The sequence below is a fragment of the Rhipicephalus microplus genome, chromosome 2, assembly GCF_043290135.1.
Source record: "Rhipicephalus microplus isolate Deutch F79 chromosome 2, USDA_Rmic, whole genome shotgun sequence".
NCBI classification, from domain to species: Eukaryota; Metazoa; Arthropoda; class Arachnida; order Ixodida; family Ixodidae; genus Rhipicephalus; species Rhipicephalus microplus.
In genome coordinates, this window is record NC_134701.1 from 237,612,450 (window position 1) to 237,630,375 (window position 17,926).

Here is a 17,926-nt window from a genome sequence, read left to right on the forward strand (position 1 = left end):
ACCAGAAAAAATATGTTTTGTTTTCTGAGTTCCCAGGACCGCAAAATCACTTTTGGTATCGCAAAAAAAAAAAATTACTTTCTTAAAAAAAATTCACAAGTATCCACTTTGCTGCTACCGCTTCTTTCGAATTTCGCGAAAATGGGATTTCGATGAGATCCCTGCCTTTACCTGGAGAAACCGGTCAGGTTGCTGACGATCAGTTTGTTTGCCGTCTTTCTCCGATGTTAACCATGGCAGAATTACAAGCATTGAGTGCAACTGACAAGGTAATCGCAAAAGTCATGGACTTCGTTCTGTCATCTTGGCCTGAAAAAAAAAAAAAAAAAATCTTTGGAAGCAGTGTGCTAATGCCATACTTCTATGTGCGTGCAGAGCTATCGATTTTGCACAACTTGCTTTATCGTGGTGAAAGGATCACAGTTCCAAGTAACCTTACTCGTCGTTTAATGGAAGTCGCACATGAATCGCATCCGAGGATCAGTCGTACGAAAATTCGACTGCGAGAGTTGTACCGGTGGCCTCGAATGAATGACCATGTAGAAGAACTGGTTAAAACGTGTCATGTTTGCCAGTTATGTGACAAATCTGCACGGCCTACTGCAGCCCCTATGCTGCCAGTAACTTAGCCTGACAACCCTTTGGAGAAAATCGCCATTGATATTATTGGGCCCTTTGAGCAAGCTCCCATCAATTGTAGTTATGCGATGACGATTATCACAGCAAATGGCCAGAAGTTTTTTTTTTTTTTCGAGACAAGTTTCTGCGGCGAAGGTCAAAAATGTCCTGTTACAAGTGTTTGCTCGTTATGGCTACCCGAATGAAATAGTTTGTGATCCACTGCAGCTCAGCTGAATTTGAGTTCATTCGGGAACGTGACATATGCCATTGCTTTTCTTCTGTTTGCCACCCGCAAGCAAACGAACTTGTAGAAAGGTTCAACAGAGTGCTCAAGTCTATCGTTTATATGGCAGTATATAAGCGGCGTAATATTCGTGTCACCGCGACGGACTATTTGGTTGTCTACCGCTGCGCACCTCATGCCACAACGGGAGTTGCACCCGCCATTTTCCTGCATGGACGACTTCCACGAACTCGCCCAAGCATTGTTGGATTACCGGATTCTTAATTCCACCAAAATTCAGCAGAGTCGATGAAATGGCTGCGTCAGCGTGTCAAACAAAAACAAGCTTCTTCCAAACTTTACACTGACTACTGTTGTGGAGCCCGGACCAGAAACTTTGCCGTCAGTGACTACGTCCGTGTGAGAAAGCCGTCTGCGGGGACGGGAAAATATCCTAGCACTTTTCGGAGCCGAAGAAAATCATTGAGCAACCAGGGCCAGCCTCATTTCTTTTGGAAGATGGTCGTGTATGGAACTCCTCTAAAATGGCAAGCAATACACCCAGGAGCCGTGGGGAAGCTGACAAGCAATCGGCCTGGAATTCTAGATTGGTATCTGCCCTCATTGGACGAGCCTTTTCAAGGTAATGCACCTGCGAGTGAACAACACGACGACTCTCCACCTACGCCACGGCAAGGGACAGCACCCCAAACCAACGAACCATCTTCACTGCAGAACAAAATGTCCGGCCAGCCACCACAGAAGAGCCGTCGAGTGAAAAAAACTTCATTGAAGCTCAGGGACTATGGGCTATGCAAGTGATAATTTTTTTTTTTATCAGCCAGGGAAATGGGGTATATACGAAAGAAGATGAGGATGGGTACGTGGGATCATCGATTAAAGAGGATGATGTTAAGGCATCGGATGCATCCTTCCTGTATGTTCTAAATACAACAGAACCGCCATCATAAATGACATTTTCAACATTGGGTAGCTTATATGTAAGCACATAACTGAACTTCTTCTTTTACGTTTGCTCTCCATTGTATAGAATTGCTTTTTTACCCCTGGGAAGACCTCAAAGAATTATTATTATTGTTTGGTTTGAACACACACACAAAAAAAAACTAGAAGACACAGAGGAAACAGGGAGGGAACAGGCTGACAACTGCCATCTAAAGGAGCACAATGCCTCCTTGTTTGTTTGGGAACGGGAAAACACAGAGGAAAGGAAGATAGAAGGAGAGAAAAAAAGGAACATTTAGCAGAATTACATTACGCGTTACCGTAGCAGCCTACCGTGTTGGTAGACTGTTGGGTGCATACAATGGCTGGCAAAGTGTGTGTACCTACTGTAGTAAGTGATCAGAAAGTACACTGTTTTACATAATACTTAACCCAACGCTGAAAGTGTGGCCCTTATGTCTGTGCAGCTCTAATGTGGACATGGGTTTAGCCAGCTATTACTTGAGTGTTCAGTGCATATAACTGCATGTTTGTACTGGTTTTGTGCAGCTAAAGTGCGGAGCTTGTGGCGCTATCGGGCACATGCGCACCAACAAGGCATGCCCCCAATACCAGCCCATGGCCCCATTGCCTCCCGTGCAAGTGGCCATGACAGAGGAGCAAGAGGAAGAGGAGGAGGGCTGTGGACTGCAGGACGACAACCTTGTCAAGGTATGCATGCCCATTCGACAGCGTGCCAGCTGCCTTGTAAGTACTAGGACCAGTTTTGTCACGTTAGATTATATACCGGAGAACTTCATAAAAGAAGCAAGTTTTGGTTAGCTACATTCTATGTGAAAGGAATGGGACACTCACAATTGGCAAAAGATGAAAAAGAGCAGGGGAGTGCACACATGCATGTGAACTAGAAACTAAGTAGCACTCGGCAACGTTGGCTGGCAGTCTTTGTCAAGATGCCTTCTGAGGGCTAACAGTGGACTCGTTGTTGTTCATAAGGAAGTTTATGTTCAGATAAAAGTATAACTACTATGTCATCATCATCATCATCCTGACTACGTCCACTGTAGGACAAAGGCCTCTCCCATGTTCCGCCAGTTAACTCGGTCCTGTGCTTGCTGCTGCCAATTCATACCCGAAAACTTCTTAACCTCATCTGCCCACCTAACCTTCTGTCTCCCTCTAACTCGCTTGCCTTCTCTAGTAATCCAGTTAGTTACCCTTAATGACCAGCGGTTATCCTGTCTATGCACTACATGCCCGGCCCATGTCCATTTCCTCTTCTTGATTTCAACTATCATATCCTTAACCCCCATTTGTTCCCTAATCCATTCTGCTCTCTTCTTGTCTCTTAAGGTTACACCTACCATTTTTCTTTCCAGTGCTCGCTGGGTCGTCCTCAGTTTAAGCTGAACTCTCATTGTAAGTCTCCAGGTTTCTGCTCCGTAGCTAAGTACCGGCAAGATACAGCTGTTATATACCTTCTTCTTGAGGGATAGTGGCAATCTACCTGTCATAATTTGAGAGTGCTTGCCAAATGTGCTCCACCCCATTCTTATTCTTCTAGTTACTTCAACCTCGTGGTTCGGCTCCACGGTTATTACCTGGCCTAAGTAGACATAGTCTTTTACAACTTGAAGTGGACTATTACCTATCTTGAAACGCTGCTCTCTTCCAAGGTTGTTGTACATTATTTTCGTTTTCTGAAGATTAATTTTAAGACCCACCTTTCTGCTCTCCTTGTCTAACTTCGTAATCATGATTTGCAATTTGTCCCCTGAGTTACTCAGCAATGCAATGTCGTTGGCAAAGCGCAGGTCACCAAGGTACTCTCCATTAACTCTTATTTCTAAATGTTCCCATTCTAGGCCTTTGGAAACCTCCTGTAAGCACGCGGTAAATAGCATTTGGGACATTGTATCCCCCTGCCTTGCATCCTTCTTAATTGGTATTCTGTTGCTTCCTTTATGAAGCACTATAGTAGCAGTTGATTCCCTGTAGATTTCTTCCAGGATGTTTATATATGCTTCATCGACGCCCTGATTCCGCAGTGTCTGCATGACTGCTGATATTTCTACTGAATCAAACGCCTTCTTGTAATCTATGAAGGCTAAGTATAGTGGTTGGTTATATTCTGAGCATTTCTCTATTACCTGATTGACAGTATGAACGCAGTCAGTTGTTGGGTAGCCTTTTCGAAATCCTGCTTGTTCCTTTGGTTGATTGAATTCTAATGTTTTCTTTACTCTGTAGCAATTACCTTTGTAAATAGCTTGTATACTACAGAGAGCAAGCTAATCGGCCTGTAATTCTCAAGTCCTTGTCATCTCCTTTCTTATCTATTAAGATGATGTTAGCATTCTTCCAAGACTCTAGTACTCTCCCCGTCAGGAGACACCTCGTAAACAGGGTGGCTAGTTTTTCTAACACAATCTGTCCTCCGTCTTTCAACAGATGTCATGTTACCTGATCCTCACCAGCAGCTTTGCCTCTTTGCATGCTCTCCAAGGCTTTTCTGACTTCTTCTATCATTACTGGTGGGGTGTCATCTGGGTTACTGCTATATAACTACTATATGTGGTCCTGTAAACACACGGGTGCCTGCTGCAGTGTTAAAAATGTTGAGAAAGATGATATGGCAAAAGTATGTATCTAGTAGAAATCAGGCAAGTATGCGTTGCGTAAACAGGACTAAGCAAGCTTTAAAGCCAACCAGTTTGGTATTCTCACCTATGGTGTGTCACAAGTTATGTCAAAGTTGGTTGGGGTCTGATAAATAATTTTTATATCACTCATATTTTCTTCGTTTTGTAGTAGGTAAGTATGAAGCTGATGATTTAACAGAACAGCTAAATTCCCTTCAGCTGCAGCATGTACAATTGTACACATAATGTTTAGAGGCACATCACGGCACTGCCTTGTTCGGCGACCAGTTGACGTGCCCTGTTCCAGGTGCCACGTTAAACTGGCCCTGAACACTTTTTGAGCATGGTCAGAAAACGCTGTTGATCAGTAGTAGAGGCCCCCGACAACACGCCAGTCAAGTGCTACAGCGCAGCACGTGGCCTGGTAGTTACAATAAATTATCAAAGTCAGCTAAAAATTGCTTTCTCTTCTCTCGACAAACGACGGAAGACACTCAAAAATCACTCGTAGAAAGCCCATCTATCAGCCATTGGCTGATTTGAACATGGCGCGCTTGGTCGTTACAAAGATCGCCACAAGAGGCCGCGACTTGTCCACGCGTGTGCGCGCGATCACACTGAAGAAGCCTTGCATTCAAAGAAAAAGAAAAGTAAAAAGTGCTCAAAGTGGCGAGGCGCAAGTGAAGTATTTTCCTAGCCCCTGCCACCCCTTCCTGCTTAGCTTCCAGCGCTTTCATCGGGGCAAGAGAGGAGAGAACGAGATTGAACGAGGAGAGAACGAGAATCTTTGTAACTCCACTCGTACTGGACGTTTTTTTTTTTTATTTTTACAGCTTTTAATTTTTGAGGCAACAAGCTCTTCCAGTGAATTCATTCCTAGTTACTACTTAAAAAAGTGTTTCAAGGCCCCTTTAAGGTTTTTTCTTTTTTTTTTTAAATGAATGCAATCCAAAAACAAACTGTGCTTGCACTTGAACCTAATATGTTATTCTTTTTGTGCAAAAATTGATGCTGACCGAATAAATAACAATTCGATACTTAATTACATGCTAATTAACATTAATTACTAAAACTCACGCAAGACAAAACATTCCTTCATTTTCTTTTTTTGGAATGTAGTACTGAGTGCCTTCGAATCATGCCATGCAAACTTAAAACATTTGCAGACAGTGGATCATAATTCACGTCTGAAGGGAATATATACCCTTTACTCATCACTGCACTTGTTTAGTCGCAGTATTTCAACCTTGACTTTGTTCTATACTGCACAGAAAGGAAAAATAGTTTGCAATATACAAAGTGGCTGGTTTCATTTTAGTATTTCAAAAATTTTCGGTTAGCAGGAATTATATAATCCAAATTTTTATTTTTGATATTGCATTAATATTCTGGCCTTAGCAGCTCTTTATTTGAAAATGCTTATTTTGTGAGGGACTTTTCTCAACATTTTTGCCTTCCAGCATTGGTATCGCTTACTCTCTCCGCTAATGATCCGCTCACTGTGGTGATTTGGCAGGTGGATGAGACGCGTGTGGTGCTGTCCAAACAACTCATCAAGCATGCGGATGAGATCCGGCGCAAGTCTCTGGTTCTCAAGTTCCCCAAGGAAGCCATGGCCCTCAAGAAGCGACGGCGTGCAGGCACTGTGCTACACTGCGACTACCTGCGCAAACCAAACAAGTCAGCCAACCGTCGACGTACCGACCCAGTGGTCACCCTGTCCATCCTCCTGGAGACCATACTGAATGAGATGCGGGACCTGCCTGATGTACGTGTGTGCTTGTTGGCGCTTTCTCATTCGAACCCATGATCCCTGACACTCTGCCATACAAAGCATGCATGAAAGAAAGGAAATGGATCAAAGGCTTGTTTTCTATGTTTGAGTTGACCTAATGAAACCGACAGTGGAACCAGTAGAGGATATTTTTTGCGGTCTAATAATGTATTGTAGAATTTACATCATGAATCTATCATATTACTATATATTATAGTTACTGTACTACATTTATTATAGTACAAATAACATCCCCTACACCTTCCTTGTCTTCGTTGTTTGTTGTTCTCAATAGGTTGTGCCATGCATGTGTGATGCAGTTAAAGTTTTGTTAATCATGCCATTGATAAAAAAGATTGGTGCTTTTTCTTGCATTGGGAGAGAATGCACAATTATATGAAGAAAAAAAAAAGATTAGTAACTGTTACACTGCAATAAAATGGCAATGAGCAGAAATCAAGCAAAACAGTGCTTAGACTTAAGAAGGACTCTGCACCCATGTAATTATTTCTTTCTATCATCCTGAGATCAATGAAACAACACTGTAAAAATTAATGCAGGCAAAACTAGTTATTCAACTTTAGTTTTATTATCAATAAACTAACTGGACAACCATTGCTTCATTGTGATGCCCTCCCCCCTCCTTTATTGTTCGACACGCTTTTTTTTTTTGCACATAAGTAGGCAGTCTAAAAAAGTATGTGCCACTTTCAATGTGCAGACGCAGCCGTTCTGGCATCCTGTCAGTGCCAAGGTAGTGCCAGACTACCACAAGATCATCACTGTCCCGATGGACCTGCAACGGATACGGGAGAAGGTGCACGAGAAGCGCTACCAGAGTCGAGAAGAGTTCCTCGTTGATGTCAATCAGATTGTGGAGAACAGCACGCTCTACAATGGTCAGTTACATAGCACTCGCTCCCCCTCATTATTTCTCTGTCATTTGTCATCCCTGCTTCCTTATCTCAAGTTTGCCTGCAACCGTTTTTGCCATTTTTACTTGTCTATCTATGTATGGAAGTTCACGTAAAGCCCCTGCGCATTCAATAGTTTGTCTCACTACATCTTCATTTGGAATACTGCAAATTGTTCATATTTGAAGAGGCACAACTTTCTTTTAAATGACCCTCTGTATAAATATGCCTGCGACTTTCTCCAAAAAAAAATTTCGTGTATTGTTTATAGTGCTTTAAGCACAGTGTAATTTGAATTTAGGAAGCTTCTAGGCAAATGCACCAGAATAAGTTGAATGTACGAGCAGACCTTATTTCCTAATGCTATCTAGGACAAATTTGAAGAAAGCTCTTTGTAACCTGTCTCTGAAAACCTTGTCTTACCAGAGGTGTGTAAAAAAAATAAACAAATCCAGATCATTCAGCTCGTCACTGAGTTGAGCTGCCATGAAAAAGTGTTCTTTAATGGTGGACATGGGTTAGAAGGACAGAAAAGAAAAATCATGGAAAATGAGCATTTGATGCACTATTGAAATCTACATCTATTCTTTGACATGTAAAGTCTAATTTAATTCTTATATAAGACTGGTATTCCTGCTGCAGTGTAAATCGGTGTATTGTGTACAAGCTAAACCTGAAATGTTTTGGGCCACTTATTTAATTTTGCTGGAGTGGCATCTTGAGATCTAGAACAGCTAGATGTGCAATCATTCTTAAACATAAAGCCCAGACTGTATATTACAAAAATTGATGAGTGGATTTATAATTTTCTGCATAGTACATTGAACCTGCCAAATGAGTAGTTATCATTTGATTGGAAAACTGTTTGCAGTGCTGCACCTATTGCACATTTTAGTACCTAGCTTACCATTCACTTTCTACTGCAGAGTGCAGCTACAAGGTAAGTTATTGCATATTTGAGCTCAGCATGAAAAACTAAACCAGTTGATTTATTTCTACAGCAGAATATCCCCTTAACCCAGTTTCCCTTTTAAAAGGCCATTCCTGTTTATTCATGCCATTCAAAGAAAGCATTTTTACAAGTGATATCTAATTGCTGTTTTGATTGGTTGCAACCTCTATACCTAGGCCCCAAGAGTCCGTTGACACAGGCAGCGCAGAGCATGTTAGAGCTGTGCATCAAGCGCTTTGCCGAGAAAGAGGACAAGCTGATGCGTTTGGAAAAAGCCATCAACCCACTGCTGGATGATGATGACCAGGTGGCCCTGTCCTACATCCTGGAAGGCATCGTAACTGACCACCTCAAGAGCATTCCTGAGTCGTGGCCCTTTCACAAGCCTGTCAACAAGAAGTTTGTAAAGGACTACTACACGGTCATCAAGAGCCCCATGGATCTGGACACCGTCATCAAGAACATCAAAGCGCACAAGTACCACAGCCGGGAAGAATTCTTCTCCGATGTTGAACTCCTGTACCGAAACAGCATGCAGTTCAACGGTGCTGACAGCCAGTTCACTCAGAAGGCTAAGGAAATTGTCGACGCTTGTCGTGCTGCCCTTGACGAGGTTTGCGCGTTTGAACTTTTTTTTTAACTTGCAGCAATAAGTCATCTTGGCACGTAAAAAAAAAGGATACTCGCAATATGCATTCTAAGATGACTTGAATGCGAAAGCCATTTTCTTCATTTTCTAAACCAATGCACCGATCCTTCCCCACCCCCATCCAAAAGTTTTCTGTATCTAACTTGGTTCTGCCCTGCCTCCCAAATTGGAGGCCTTGCAAGCTGTCTACACCTCACCTGGTTTTGCATTGCCTTCTTGATCGGCCCACCTTCGACCATGCGATGTCATAATGATGTCACAAATTATGACGATCTGTGACACCATGAAAACATCGTATGGTGATGTTATCACAGGAATAATGATGATTTTTTACATCACTTATGTTGACCACGATGGTCAATTTTTGCATTTGATGAGGCATCCAAGGCTTTCGTCTTTCAAAAGAAAAAAAACTACCATTTATAGATGCAATTACTGAAGAGATCTCAATAGATCTGTGGACAGTCATTTGAAGGCATAGGAATGGCTGTGCTTACTTTTGAACAATCCAATGAATAGAAGTGGTGCGTATGTAATGTAACAAGGAAAACGTAAAATGTATCTTTCTTTTTTGTAGCATGACAGCCAGCTAAGCCAGCTTGAGCAAGCCATCAAGGTGGCTCAGGAGGCCGCTTTGGAGGCAGCCGACACTGACTCGGTGGCCACAGGAAACTCCTACCCGGCTGAAGACAGTGTGTTGGCTGAAAGTGACATTGTGCGAGATGACCTGGATCCGCAAGCATATACCAGCCTTTCCAGAGTGAGTTCCTCTGTCCTAGTAACAGCAGTATGGTACCTGCTGCAGGATAAATTCACCTAGTGTGTACAATGCTGGTGCATTTTCTCGAGCAGACTTTACATGACTCGTGGAAAGAACTGGGCTTATTTTTGGTTTTCCTTTCATTACATGAAAATTTTTTCAATAAGCTAGATATGTAGCCACAATATGCTGTAACAGGAGGCATTTCTCAAAGAACTGATGGTCCTTCAATACATGCTTGTCTTGGCTCTTGCAAAAAAAAAAAAGAAAGGCAAGGAAAAAAAATCAGAAGCTCACAAATTTAAGTGAGGAAGTGTCTTGATGTTAGGAGCACTGATTTGCATTTGCCCTGAGAAAGGATCTCTGGGCTACTTCATATTACTCAACCTGTTGCTTGGCTTGAAAGTAAAGCCATTGGTACTACCCAAATGGCTGCGGCTCTTTGGAAGCTCACAAAAGCCCTATACGAAGTGTAGGCAGTTGCAGTACGCTCACCAAGGCATGTTTGGCCGATTATTTGATCATGTCATTTTCATCGCAACTTCGTTGGCCAAGTTGCTCAAAGCAGAAATGGCAGTATTCTGGGTGGGCCTAATCTGTGTAACATTTCTGTTGTGTAGTAATGCTTGTCTAATGGGCAGCAAGTGCCTGTGCTGGCTGCTACATAATTTGAAAAGTGGACGATTTGTCCAAAAGCAGTCAATCTAACACGCCACCCTAGTTCTGAGTCAAAAAAAAAAAAAAGATAGCAGTATTCTTTGCAGTAGTAGATAGCAGTATTCTTTGCTTGTGTTAAATGCTCTGTCCACCTCTAACCGTGTGCTGCCTTCCCTGGCAGCTTTCGTCACGGAAGCACAGCGACAGTGCAGCACCAGAGGACTGTGAATTTGTGGATGTGGAAGGAGATGAGGAGGGCGACACTTCGCTGCTTGAAGAAAGGTGTCCATCATCTACAGTTGGGCCAGACAAAAGTGTCTTGGACCAGGACCTGCAAATCACCCCCGAAAATAGCGAGCCTGAGGAAGAAGACATGACTGGGGACTCCGATGACGAGCATCCGCATGTTCTCATGACAAGGGCCTCTATGGTGCAGGAACCAGAGGTGAAAAAGACACTACTCAGTATGGAATCATTGAGCTTACACTTGGCCATGGCTGTCACTTCATAATTTATGCAGTGGCATACAACCACTGCCTTACAAAAGCCCCTTCCCACACCAAAGCCAAGACATGGCACCTGTATACGAGGGTCTGAATACCTGTTATTTTTTAGTTTTTGAGCTTTCTTAATGGATGAAAAGGATTTGCTGATGCTCAAGAAAAGGAATGCTGAGGCCTAGACATTACTAGACTGAGTCCATTCTCCAACCATTAACACTCTTTAACATATACTTTTTAATTGTAATGATACACATCAGCTTTCGAATAACTAAGCCTTTTCCATAAGTGAATGAAATTAAGTTTCATGGAGTATGAGACATCAATCTAACCTGCCTGAGGCATAATTTCTCTGTACTGTTTTTGTGCTAAGTTGACCTCTGCATCTTCTTGTCCCTAGGTGATGGAAGACACCGAGATGATAGACGAGAACTATGACCCATCTGAGTTCTTGCTTCAAGGCAAGTACCACTTCCAGCAAATGGAACACGATGCACCAGCTGCCATGGAAGCGGAAGGCGAGGACAACCAAATAGATGGCAATACCACTGTACGAAGCATGGAGACTGGTGAACCATCTGCAGCCCAGGACAATGTCATCAGCACGGACCTGGCTGTTTCAGAGTCTGAGGAGGAAGTAGAAGATAGGGGGGATCTATTAAACCTCGAAGATGCACCAGAAAAGGATGAAGAGGACTTGTGGTTTTGATCATATTGTACATAAAAATAAACACATCATGTTTTATCTTTTCATCAGAAAATACTGTCCTGCTCAGTCAGATTTGAGAGAAATGCTTCAACAAAATCCTTGAGGTTTGTGAGAAAGTTGCACCTTTACTGTGTAGGAAATCAAGCTCAGAAGGGCTTCTAGGGAAAAAGCACCTGCTATGTACTACAAAGGTAGAAGCAGAGCATTGGAGGGCTCTAGTAGAAGTAAAAAGTTAGAAATGCCTATCGGCTTGTCTCTCATTGCCCATTAGGAGCAGTTTTACCATAAGTTGTCTTTGTGTTACACAGTGCAACATGCTACAAAGTGTGCTTTACAGGAGAAAACTTGGCATTTGAAACCATTTTTGAGACTGAATGTAACAAATGTCTATAAATTAATAGCAATTAAGTATCAATACTTCATTGGCTATTTATTGGGCCAGCTGTTGCCTTCATTTTTAGTGAATCGGTGGCGAGTAGTGGTATTTGCCAAATTTTTGTGGCGAATACCCAATTATGATGGATCGTGATCATTGTTGAAAATTATGTAGAAGACGAGGAGTGGTAATATCATCATTAAGATCAGAGCAGGACAAGAATAAAGAAGCTGACCTTCTTTAAAACTGATTGCCTGACTTTACGCCAATTCATCTCGCAGAATTCCTGGCTATTACATTGGCTCTTTGAAAACTAAGTTCTCAGCAATCAAAAGCTATTATTATTTCGGATGCTTTGTCTGTTTGTACACATTTAATGTCCGCAAAGCAATCTCCTCTTCTCAGGATATTTTGGTCTCTCATACCGCATAGCCTATCAGAAGTTTGGCTTCTTTGGGTCCCCGGGCATGCTGGAATTGCACGAAATGAAACTGCTGACTCGCTCGCTTTGGCATCTTTAAATTTCCCGGTGGTACTAGTAGCTCCACAGTTTTCTTTTATTACTGCTGAACCATTCGAATGCCTGTTAATTTTAAAAATCAGCGAAATATTGCTCCTACAATCTGAAGAATTTCGGCACTTGCAATTCACATGGAACACCGCAAAATGCCTTTCCCGTTAATGTGAGGTGACCCTCACAAGCTTTCGCTGTAGAGTTTCTCGGTTAAATTTTTATCTCCACAAATTAGGATTTTCGTTAACTAACCTATGTACAGTTTGCAATGAACCAGAAACAATAGAACACTTTCTTCTCACGTGCCGCAGCTTCGCCTCACTGTGCCGAATAATTTTTGAGACACGGATTGGTATGCTCGGATTGGCAGTTAATACATCCACCCTTTTATCGTTTTGAGCCAGTCAGTTGGGTGCGGGCCGCAGTGCTGTTCTGTCAGTGCTACATAAATTCATTCAGGCAACGGAAGAATACGCTGCTAGTGGTACTGCCAGATATATCGAATTCTTTGTCCCCCTTCTTCATTATTGCTAATTTGTTTTATATATTCTGGTTTATCGAATTCTGCACTTTTTAACCATTTTTAAGAAACATTATTATTGTTATCATCTAATTTTTCTCTTTTTTAGCAAGCATTATATGAAAAATTTTAATTGTAAGGTACAGTTTGGCCAATCCCTCTTGTGAGTGTAAGCCAAGATCTAGGCAACAAGACAAAGATGTGGATGTGTGGGCTTCACCATGGGCATGGCAACTCGTCCTGTTTTCTACATTTTGTTGCTGTGAAACCCGGGAGGAAGGACCTTCGGAGGTGAGACGGAGCGGACTTCACTAATTTTGACCGCAGTCGTAGCCTCGAGGACTTTTGCGAAGCCGCCATGGCTAAAGCTGATGTGCGAGGCCTAAACACCATTGTGACCTGTGAGCACGACTCCGGTTGCAACTAAGACTACTAGGAGCACCCATGGACTGACTTGAATGCAGGCATCGTCTGGAGGTTCGCGAGACTGGAGCCCTCATGTCTACATCAGCTCTGTCCTGACTTGCCTTTCACGACGACGGGCCGATATTCACAAGTCAGGGTAGTCCATAGGTCAACGACGTACATCTTGACAGTGCAACTCCACGAGTACAGGCATCGTCTGGAGGCTCACAAAACGGGAGCCCTCACTTCTTCGGCTCAGTCCCGACTCGCCCTTCATGTCGATGGCCCGATATGCACAAGATCATGAAGAACGACAGCCCGACAAATGGCGGATATTCGTTGTGCGAACCTTTTGCGATGGATGCCGTGTTGACTCCGACTTTGCCTCATGACATGGCCGGCCAGTGATCTCTCCCGTTTCCGACACTGGACCGGATCATGAAGGCCCTCTACGAAGGGCGGAGTCAAACACGCAAGGCCGTCACGCAGGTCATTGGAGATATCGAACACCTACGGCATATGGACCACCCATCAATATGTGAGTTGCGTAAAATTCACCGAATTTTGACTGAATAGTATGAGCTTCTCAGAGGAATCGATAAGGAGATTGAAAACACAGTTGACATCGATCATTTGGAAGCAGAGATGGAGGAAGCAGAGCTTTATGAACACCAGATCATTCTAGCGAAGGTCAGAGTGTAATATAAGATCGCAGATGTATTAAATGCTTGACAAGCTCACTTGGAGGCCATGAGGCAAAGGATTTGGACAGGAGCACAAGCTAACGTGAACTCTTCATCTGTGGCGCGGCCATCTAGCTTTTGCTTTTTCAGCAGCAATCTTGTTCTACAAAAGCTAGACGACCCAGACTCACGACGAATTGCTGAACGTGCTGGAAGCCGAAATGTCGCTGATTTCACCACCGTAAAAAACATACAAGCGCGTACAGAACAACCGCTACTTCCAAAGAACTGGGCCACGCCTTTAGAACTTCCATCAGCGTACATTATCAATGAAGCAAACGACACGACAGTTACAGCAACTCAAGTGCACATGCTAGAAGAGACTTGTACGAAGGAAAAGCAGAAGGCATCTGGAAATCTAAAAGATGACTCACCAGAGCTTGAGAATGATTGCATGGCGAAGATGCCAGATTTTGTTGTATTGCAGTCGTCACGTCTGTGCAATCAAATGCCCGATAAAAGGATTTCCCAAGGGAACAGAATTTTAAAGTCAATGAGAAAACGAAAGTCTACTGCCTGTACTTATCAAAACTGCGGCACTTTGGGTAAGCCACAGAAGTCAAGATTAGAGAGAATGTGGTTGGTACGGCATATATTTGCAAAAATGCGGTATGTCAAGACGTCAACCCCCCCGAATAAGACTGTCCAAACCAGCGCAGAGTGAAAGGGCTAATGCTCCCAAGGCAAGGGCAGCCAAGAGAAAGAAATCAAGAAAAGTTATGAGGAACAGCTGTACCATAACTTGCAGAAGAGTCTGCATAATGGACCTTCCTGCCCAAGGAAACCGATCGTAGAAAGCAGTTTAACGAAAATGATGCGTCCACTGGCAAGATCGGGGAACAAGAGCCGTAAACATCGCTGGAAGGCCAAGCGCAGAAAGAAATCCGGATGATTCTATACAAGGATTGACATGGAACTCGTATTGATGAACATTGTGTACTTGGAATCCATGTGTGATTTTAGTGTTCTCCGTTGTCATTCGCAACTGTGGGGACGCGGAGGATGTTGAAAATTATGTAGAAGACAAGGAGTGGTGATATCATCATTACGAGCAGAGCAGAACAAGAATAAAGAAGAGGTGAATGGGTGGGCTTCGCGATAGCACGGTGGCTCGTCCTCTTCTCTACAATCATATCACATGCCGACAAACCAAGACCCTGAGGTGATTCGCCCCTCAAAAATGGCTGCAAATATTGGAGGGCAAGGGTGAACCGTACGCTAGCTACATGGCTTTCCATTTCCACACTTGCTCTCAGCAAGTGAATGAATATAGTCTATACAGACATATACTCTGGTAATTTTTTAAGTAACAGCACTTTTGTGCTGTTACTTAAAAACATCTTTTTCAAAATTTGATGGTATTAGAATGGCTGGCCACATTTGTTGCAGAAGGATGCACTTGGAGAAATAACTGGTTTCATGTCGTATATTATGATACAATGGAATCTTGTTGAGAAAATGTTCACTAGAGTTGGCAAATAAAGCTTATCAAATATTGTAATATGCAATGCAAGCCAAAAAGAATGTAAATGTATGCACTAGCTTTGACAAGAGCTCAGTGACAAAGACTCATGTGGGTCTCAAGTTGGCATTGTGACAGTACCTCTCTCTGCTAGTGGTAAATCACAAATAAACATATATTTACATGGTAGCAATGCAGCAACCTACGAGTACACACTGAGTATTCCCATTGTTGCCATTGGGCAGATTTGAAAAGGAGTCGAAATTCCCGCTAAATGTTGCCAAAGTAGCCATGCCATTTAACTTTATCGCCCAATAACAAGAAAGCTATATTATGGCGAATTTTTATCAAATAAGTATGATTTTAACTATGCAAAAACAGAAATTGGACCATATTTATTTCCCTCTTGCTCTTCAAGCCATAGGCGAGTTACTGAGTGCTGAAAAGGGTCGATAAAACGCAAACAAAAAGGAGCAGAATAGTATGAGTCAAAAATAATAATGGAGTGACTTCCAGCAGACTTCGGGTGTGACAAAATAGTATAACCTCAGAGCCATAACTGAAGGAATGGGACATATAGTGCAGATATAAAATAAATGGGTTGTGTAGCACGCTGCTCACGTATATTTCAATAAATAAGCTGAAGTGGCAATATCCTCAAAGCGCTGCTAGAGTAAATGCAAAAACTGAATTTCATGGCTCTTTTGTGAGAAGTGCAGTAATAGTCAAAATTTTACATTCATGTTAATCCTGCATGATATATATGTGCATGTAAACATTCGTAACAAGTGATAAGTTACGTGAGGCAACGCAGTTCAAAATATAAATAGGCAGAATGTTAGTTTTTCAGGAGACAAATAATTTTGCATTCTCGGACATTTAGTTCCATACATCATATTTGGCACCTTGTTGTGCAGCAACTGTATCACATTGAGTGTGTACGATTTATGCAGAATAGAGTTATTCCCAGAGATAGTGTAATTTTGGAGCATCACTGTCAACAAGTCAGTGGGAACGTTAAACATTCAAACAGTTTTTTGTTCGAGCTGCACACTGAAATTGATTACTTGATTCACGATTAATAACAGACCAGCTTCACTTTAGTGCTGATATTTGTTTTGGGTGGGGGTGCTTTGTGTACATTTACTTTGGTGGCACCAAACTGCATGTCCTTGGTGCCAAGACATATGCGTGCGCATTAGTTCGCGACACAGAAGGTTGAAAATAGTGGCATGATCTTTAGGCTCCCTTGTTCTTTTACTTACAAATAATAATAAGAAAATTAGCTGCTGAATACGCCTATACAGAAGTTCAATGTAGCCAAAAAAATGCCCTAACCTCCCCGAAGGGAATCGTGAGGAAAAGCGAATGCATTGCGTAGCGTCCATAGCGGCATTTCGCACGTGAGAACCCAACATTAGAAGAATAACGCGTTTAATATGTGCTGTTGTCAGGCTGTGTCAAGGCAGCACAAACGCGTTTCAAACGCACTGCGTTAAGGCGGCGGCAAATCAAGGGGGGGGGGGGGGGAGGGCTTCGGTTGTTAGGGGCGAGGATAAGCGCGCACGCCCACAGCTGTTGCGGAATGCTGCTGACGCCGAAGCGTGACACGGGCGAAAGCTCCGGTTGACAGGGATGCGCGCGCCCGCCCACAGCTGTTGCTATGGGAGAGGACGGTGAACGGATCCCGACGGACGCATGACATATAGCCCGACTGAGAAATGCAGTCGCATTCAAGGGTATAGCCATGGCGCCAAGCTCAAATTTTTGTAGCCAGACAGGGTCCTCTATAGTAGCTAATTTGGTGCAAAGTAAGCTATATACTCGGCGACAACTTTTCTTGGCACTGAAGGGAAAGCCACGGAGGCGGAGCATCTACACATGTAGCACTATGCGAAGTAGTCTGTTGTGGCGCGCGTCTCGTAACGCTATGGAAAGTGATGGGGACGCACAATAAGCCTTTCATGTAGACGCAGACGCCGCTTAGCGTTTGAGGTACACGTAAAAAGGCGGGACTTTCTCAGGTGTTCAAAAACGCGAAGTCACAACGAATAAATTACAGTAAATACGACTATCTTAATGGTAGGAGCTGCGTCCTGTCCCAAATAGCTCCAAGTAGAAAATAAAAGAGAAACTTCTATATATCACGGTGAAAATACGGGCACTGCCGTGGAAGTGCATTCACTGGCGGTAGGATGCCTAGCTGTGATTTGGATCTGTAGCCTTCGCTCCAATTCCAAGAAAAGTTGTCGCCGAGTTTAACCACCAACAGCTACCCTGAGTATTCCCGACGTCGCATTACCTCGAACATATGTCGTCGAAGTGCTGTGCGTAGGTATAGCGTGGTTGGCCCTGCTCGTGCCATTGCACGCACTGCACTCGTTCACACATGCACTGTAGACCAGTGCTAATTAGGTTGGTTGAACGCGCGACCTTCTCACCATCTCAGCAGAATCAACAATACATGGCGCAGTTCGCAGGTTCCCGAGACAGCCCTGCCGCGGTGGTCTAGTGGCTAAGGTACTCGGCGGCTGGATTT

At 43.2% G+C, this 17,926-nt stretch overlaps 1 protein-coding gene across 4 annotated transcripts in view; it reads left to right on the top strand.

Moving 5' to 3' along the window:
* The window catches only part of Taf1 (TATA-box binding protein associated factor 1), a 67,123-nt gene extending 55,704 nt beyond the window's left edge, over positions 1–11,419 (top strand). For all 4 annotated transcript variants that reach the window (XM_037421332.2, XM_037421333.2, XM_037421334.2 and 1 more), the window contains 7 exons: positions 2,360–2,521; positions 5,969–6,220; positions 6,948–7,125; positions 8,269–8,705; positions 9,319–9,501; positions 10,340–10,603; positions 11,059–11,419. In XM_037421332.2, the coding sequence (XP_037277229.1) occupies positions 2,360–2,521; positions 5,969–6,220; positions 6,948–7,125; positions 8,269–8,705; positions 9,319–9,501; positions 10,340–10,603; positions 11,059–11,367 (1,785 nt within the window). In that variant the 3' untranslated portion in view covers positions 11,368–11,419. The remainder of the gene's footprint in view (positions 1–2,359; positions 2,522–5,968; positions 6,221–6,947; positions 7,126–8,268; positions 8,706–9,318; positions 9,502–10,339; positions 10,604–11,058) is intronic.
* The last annotated feature ends 6,507 nt before the right edge of the window (positions 11,420–17,926 follow it).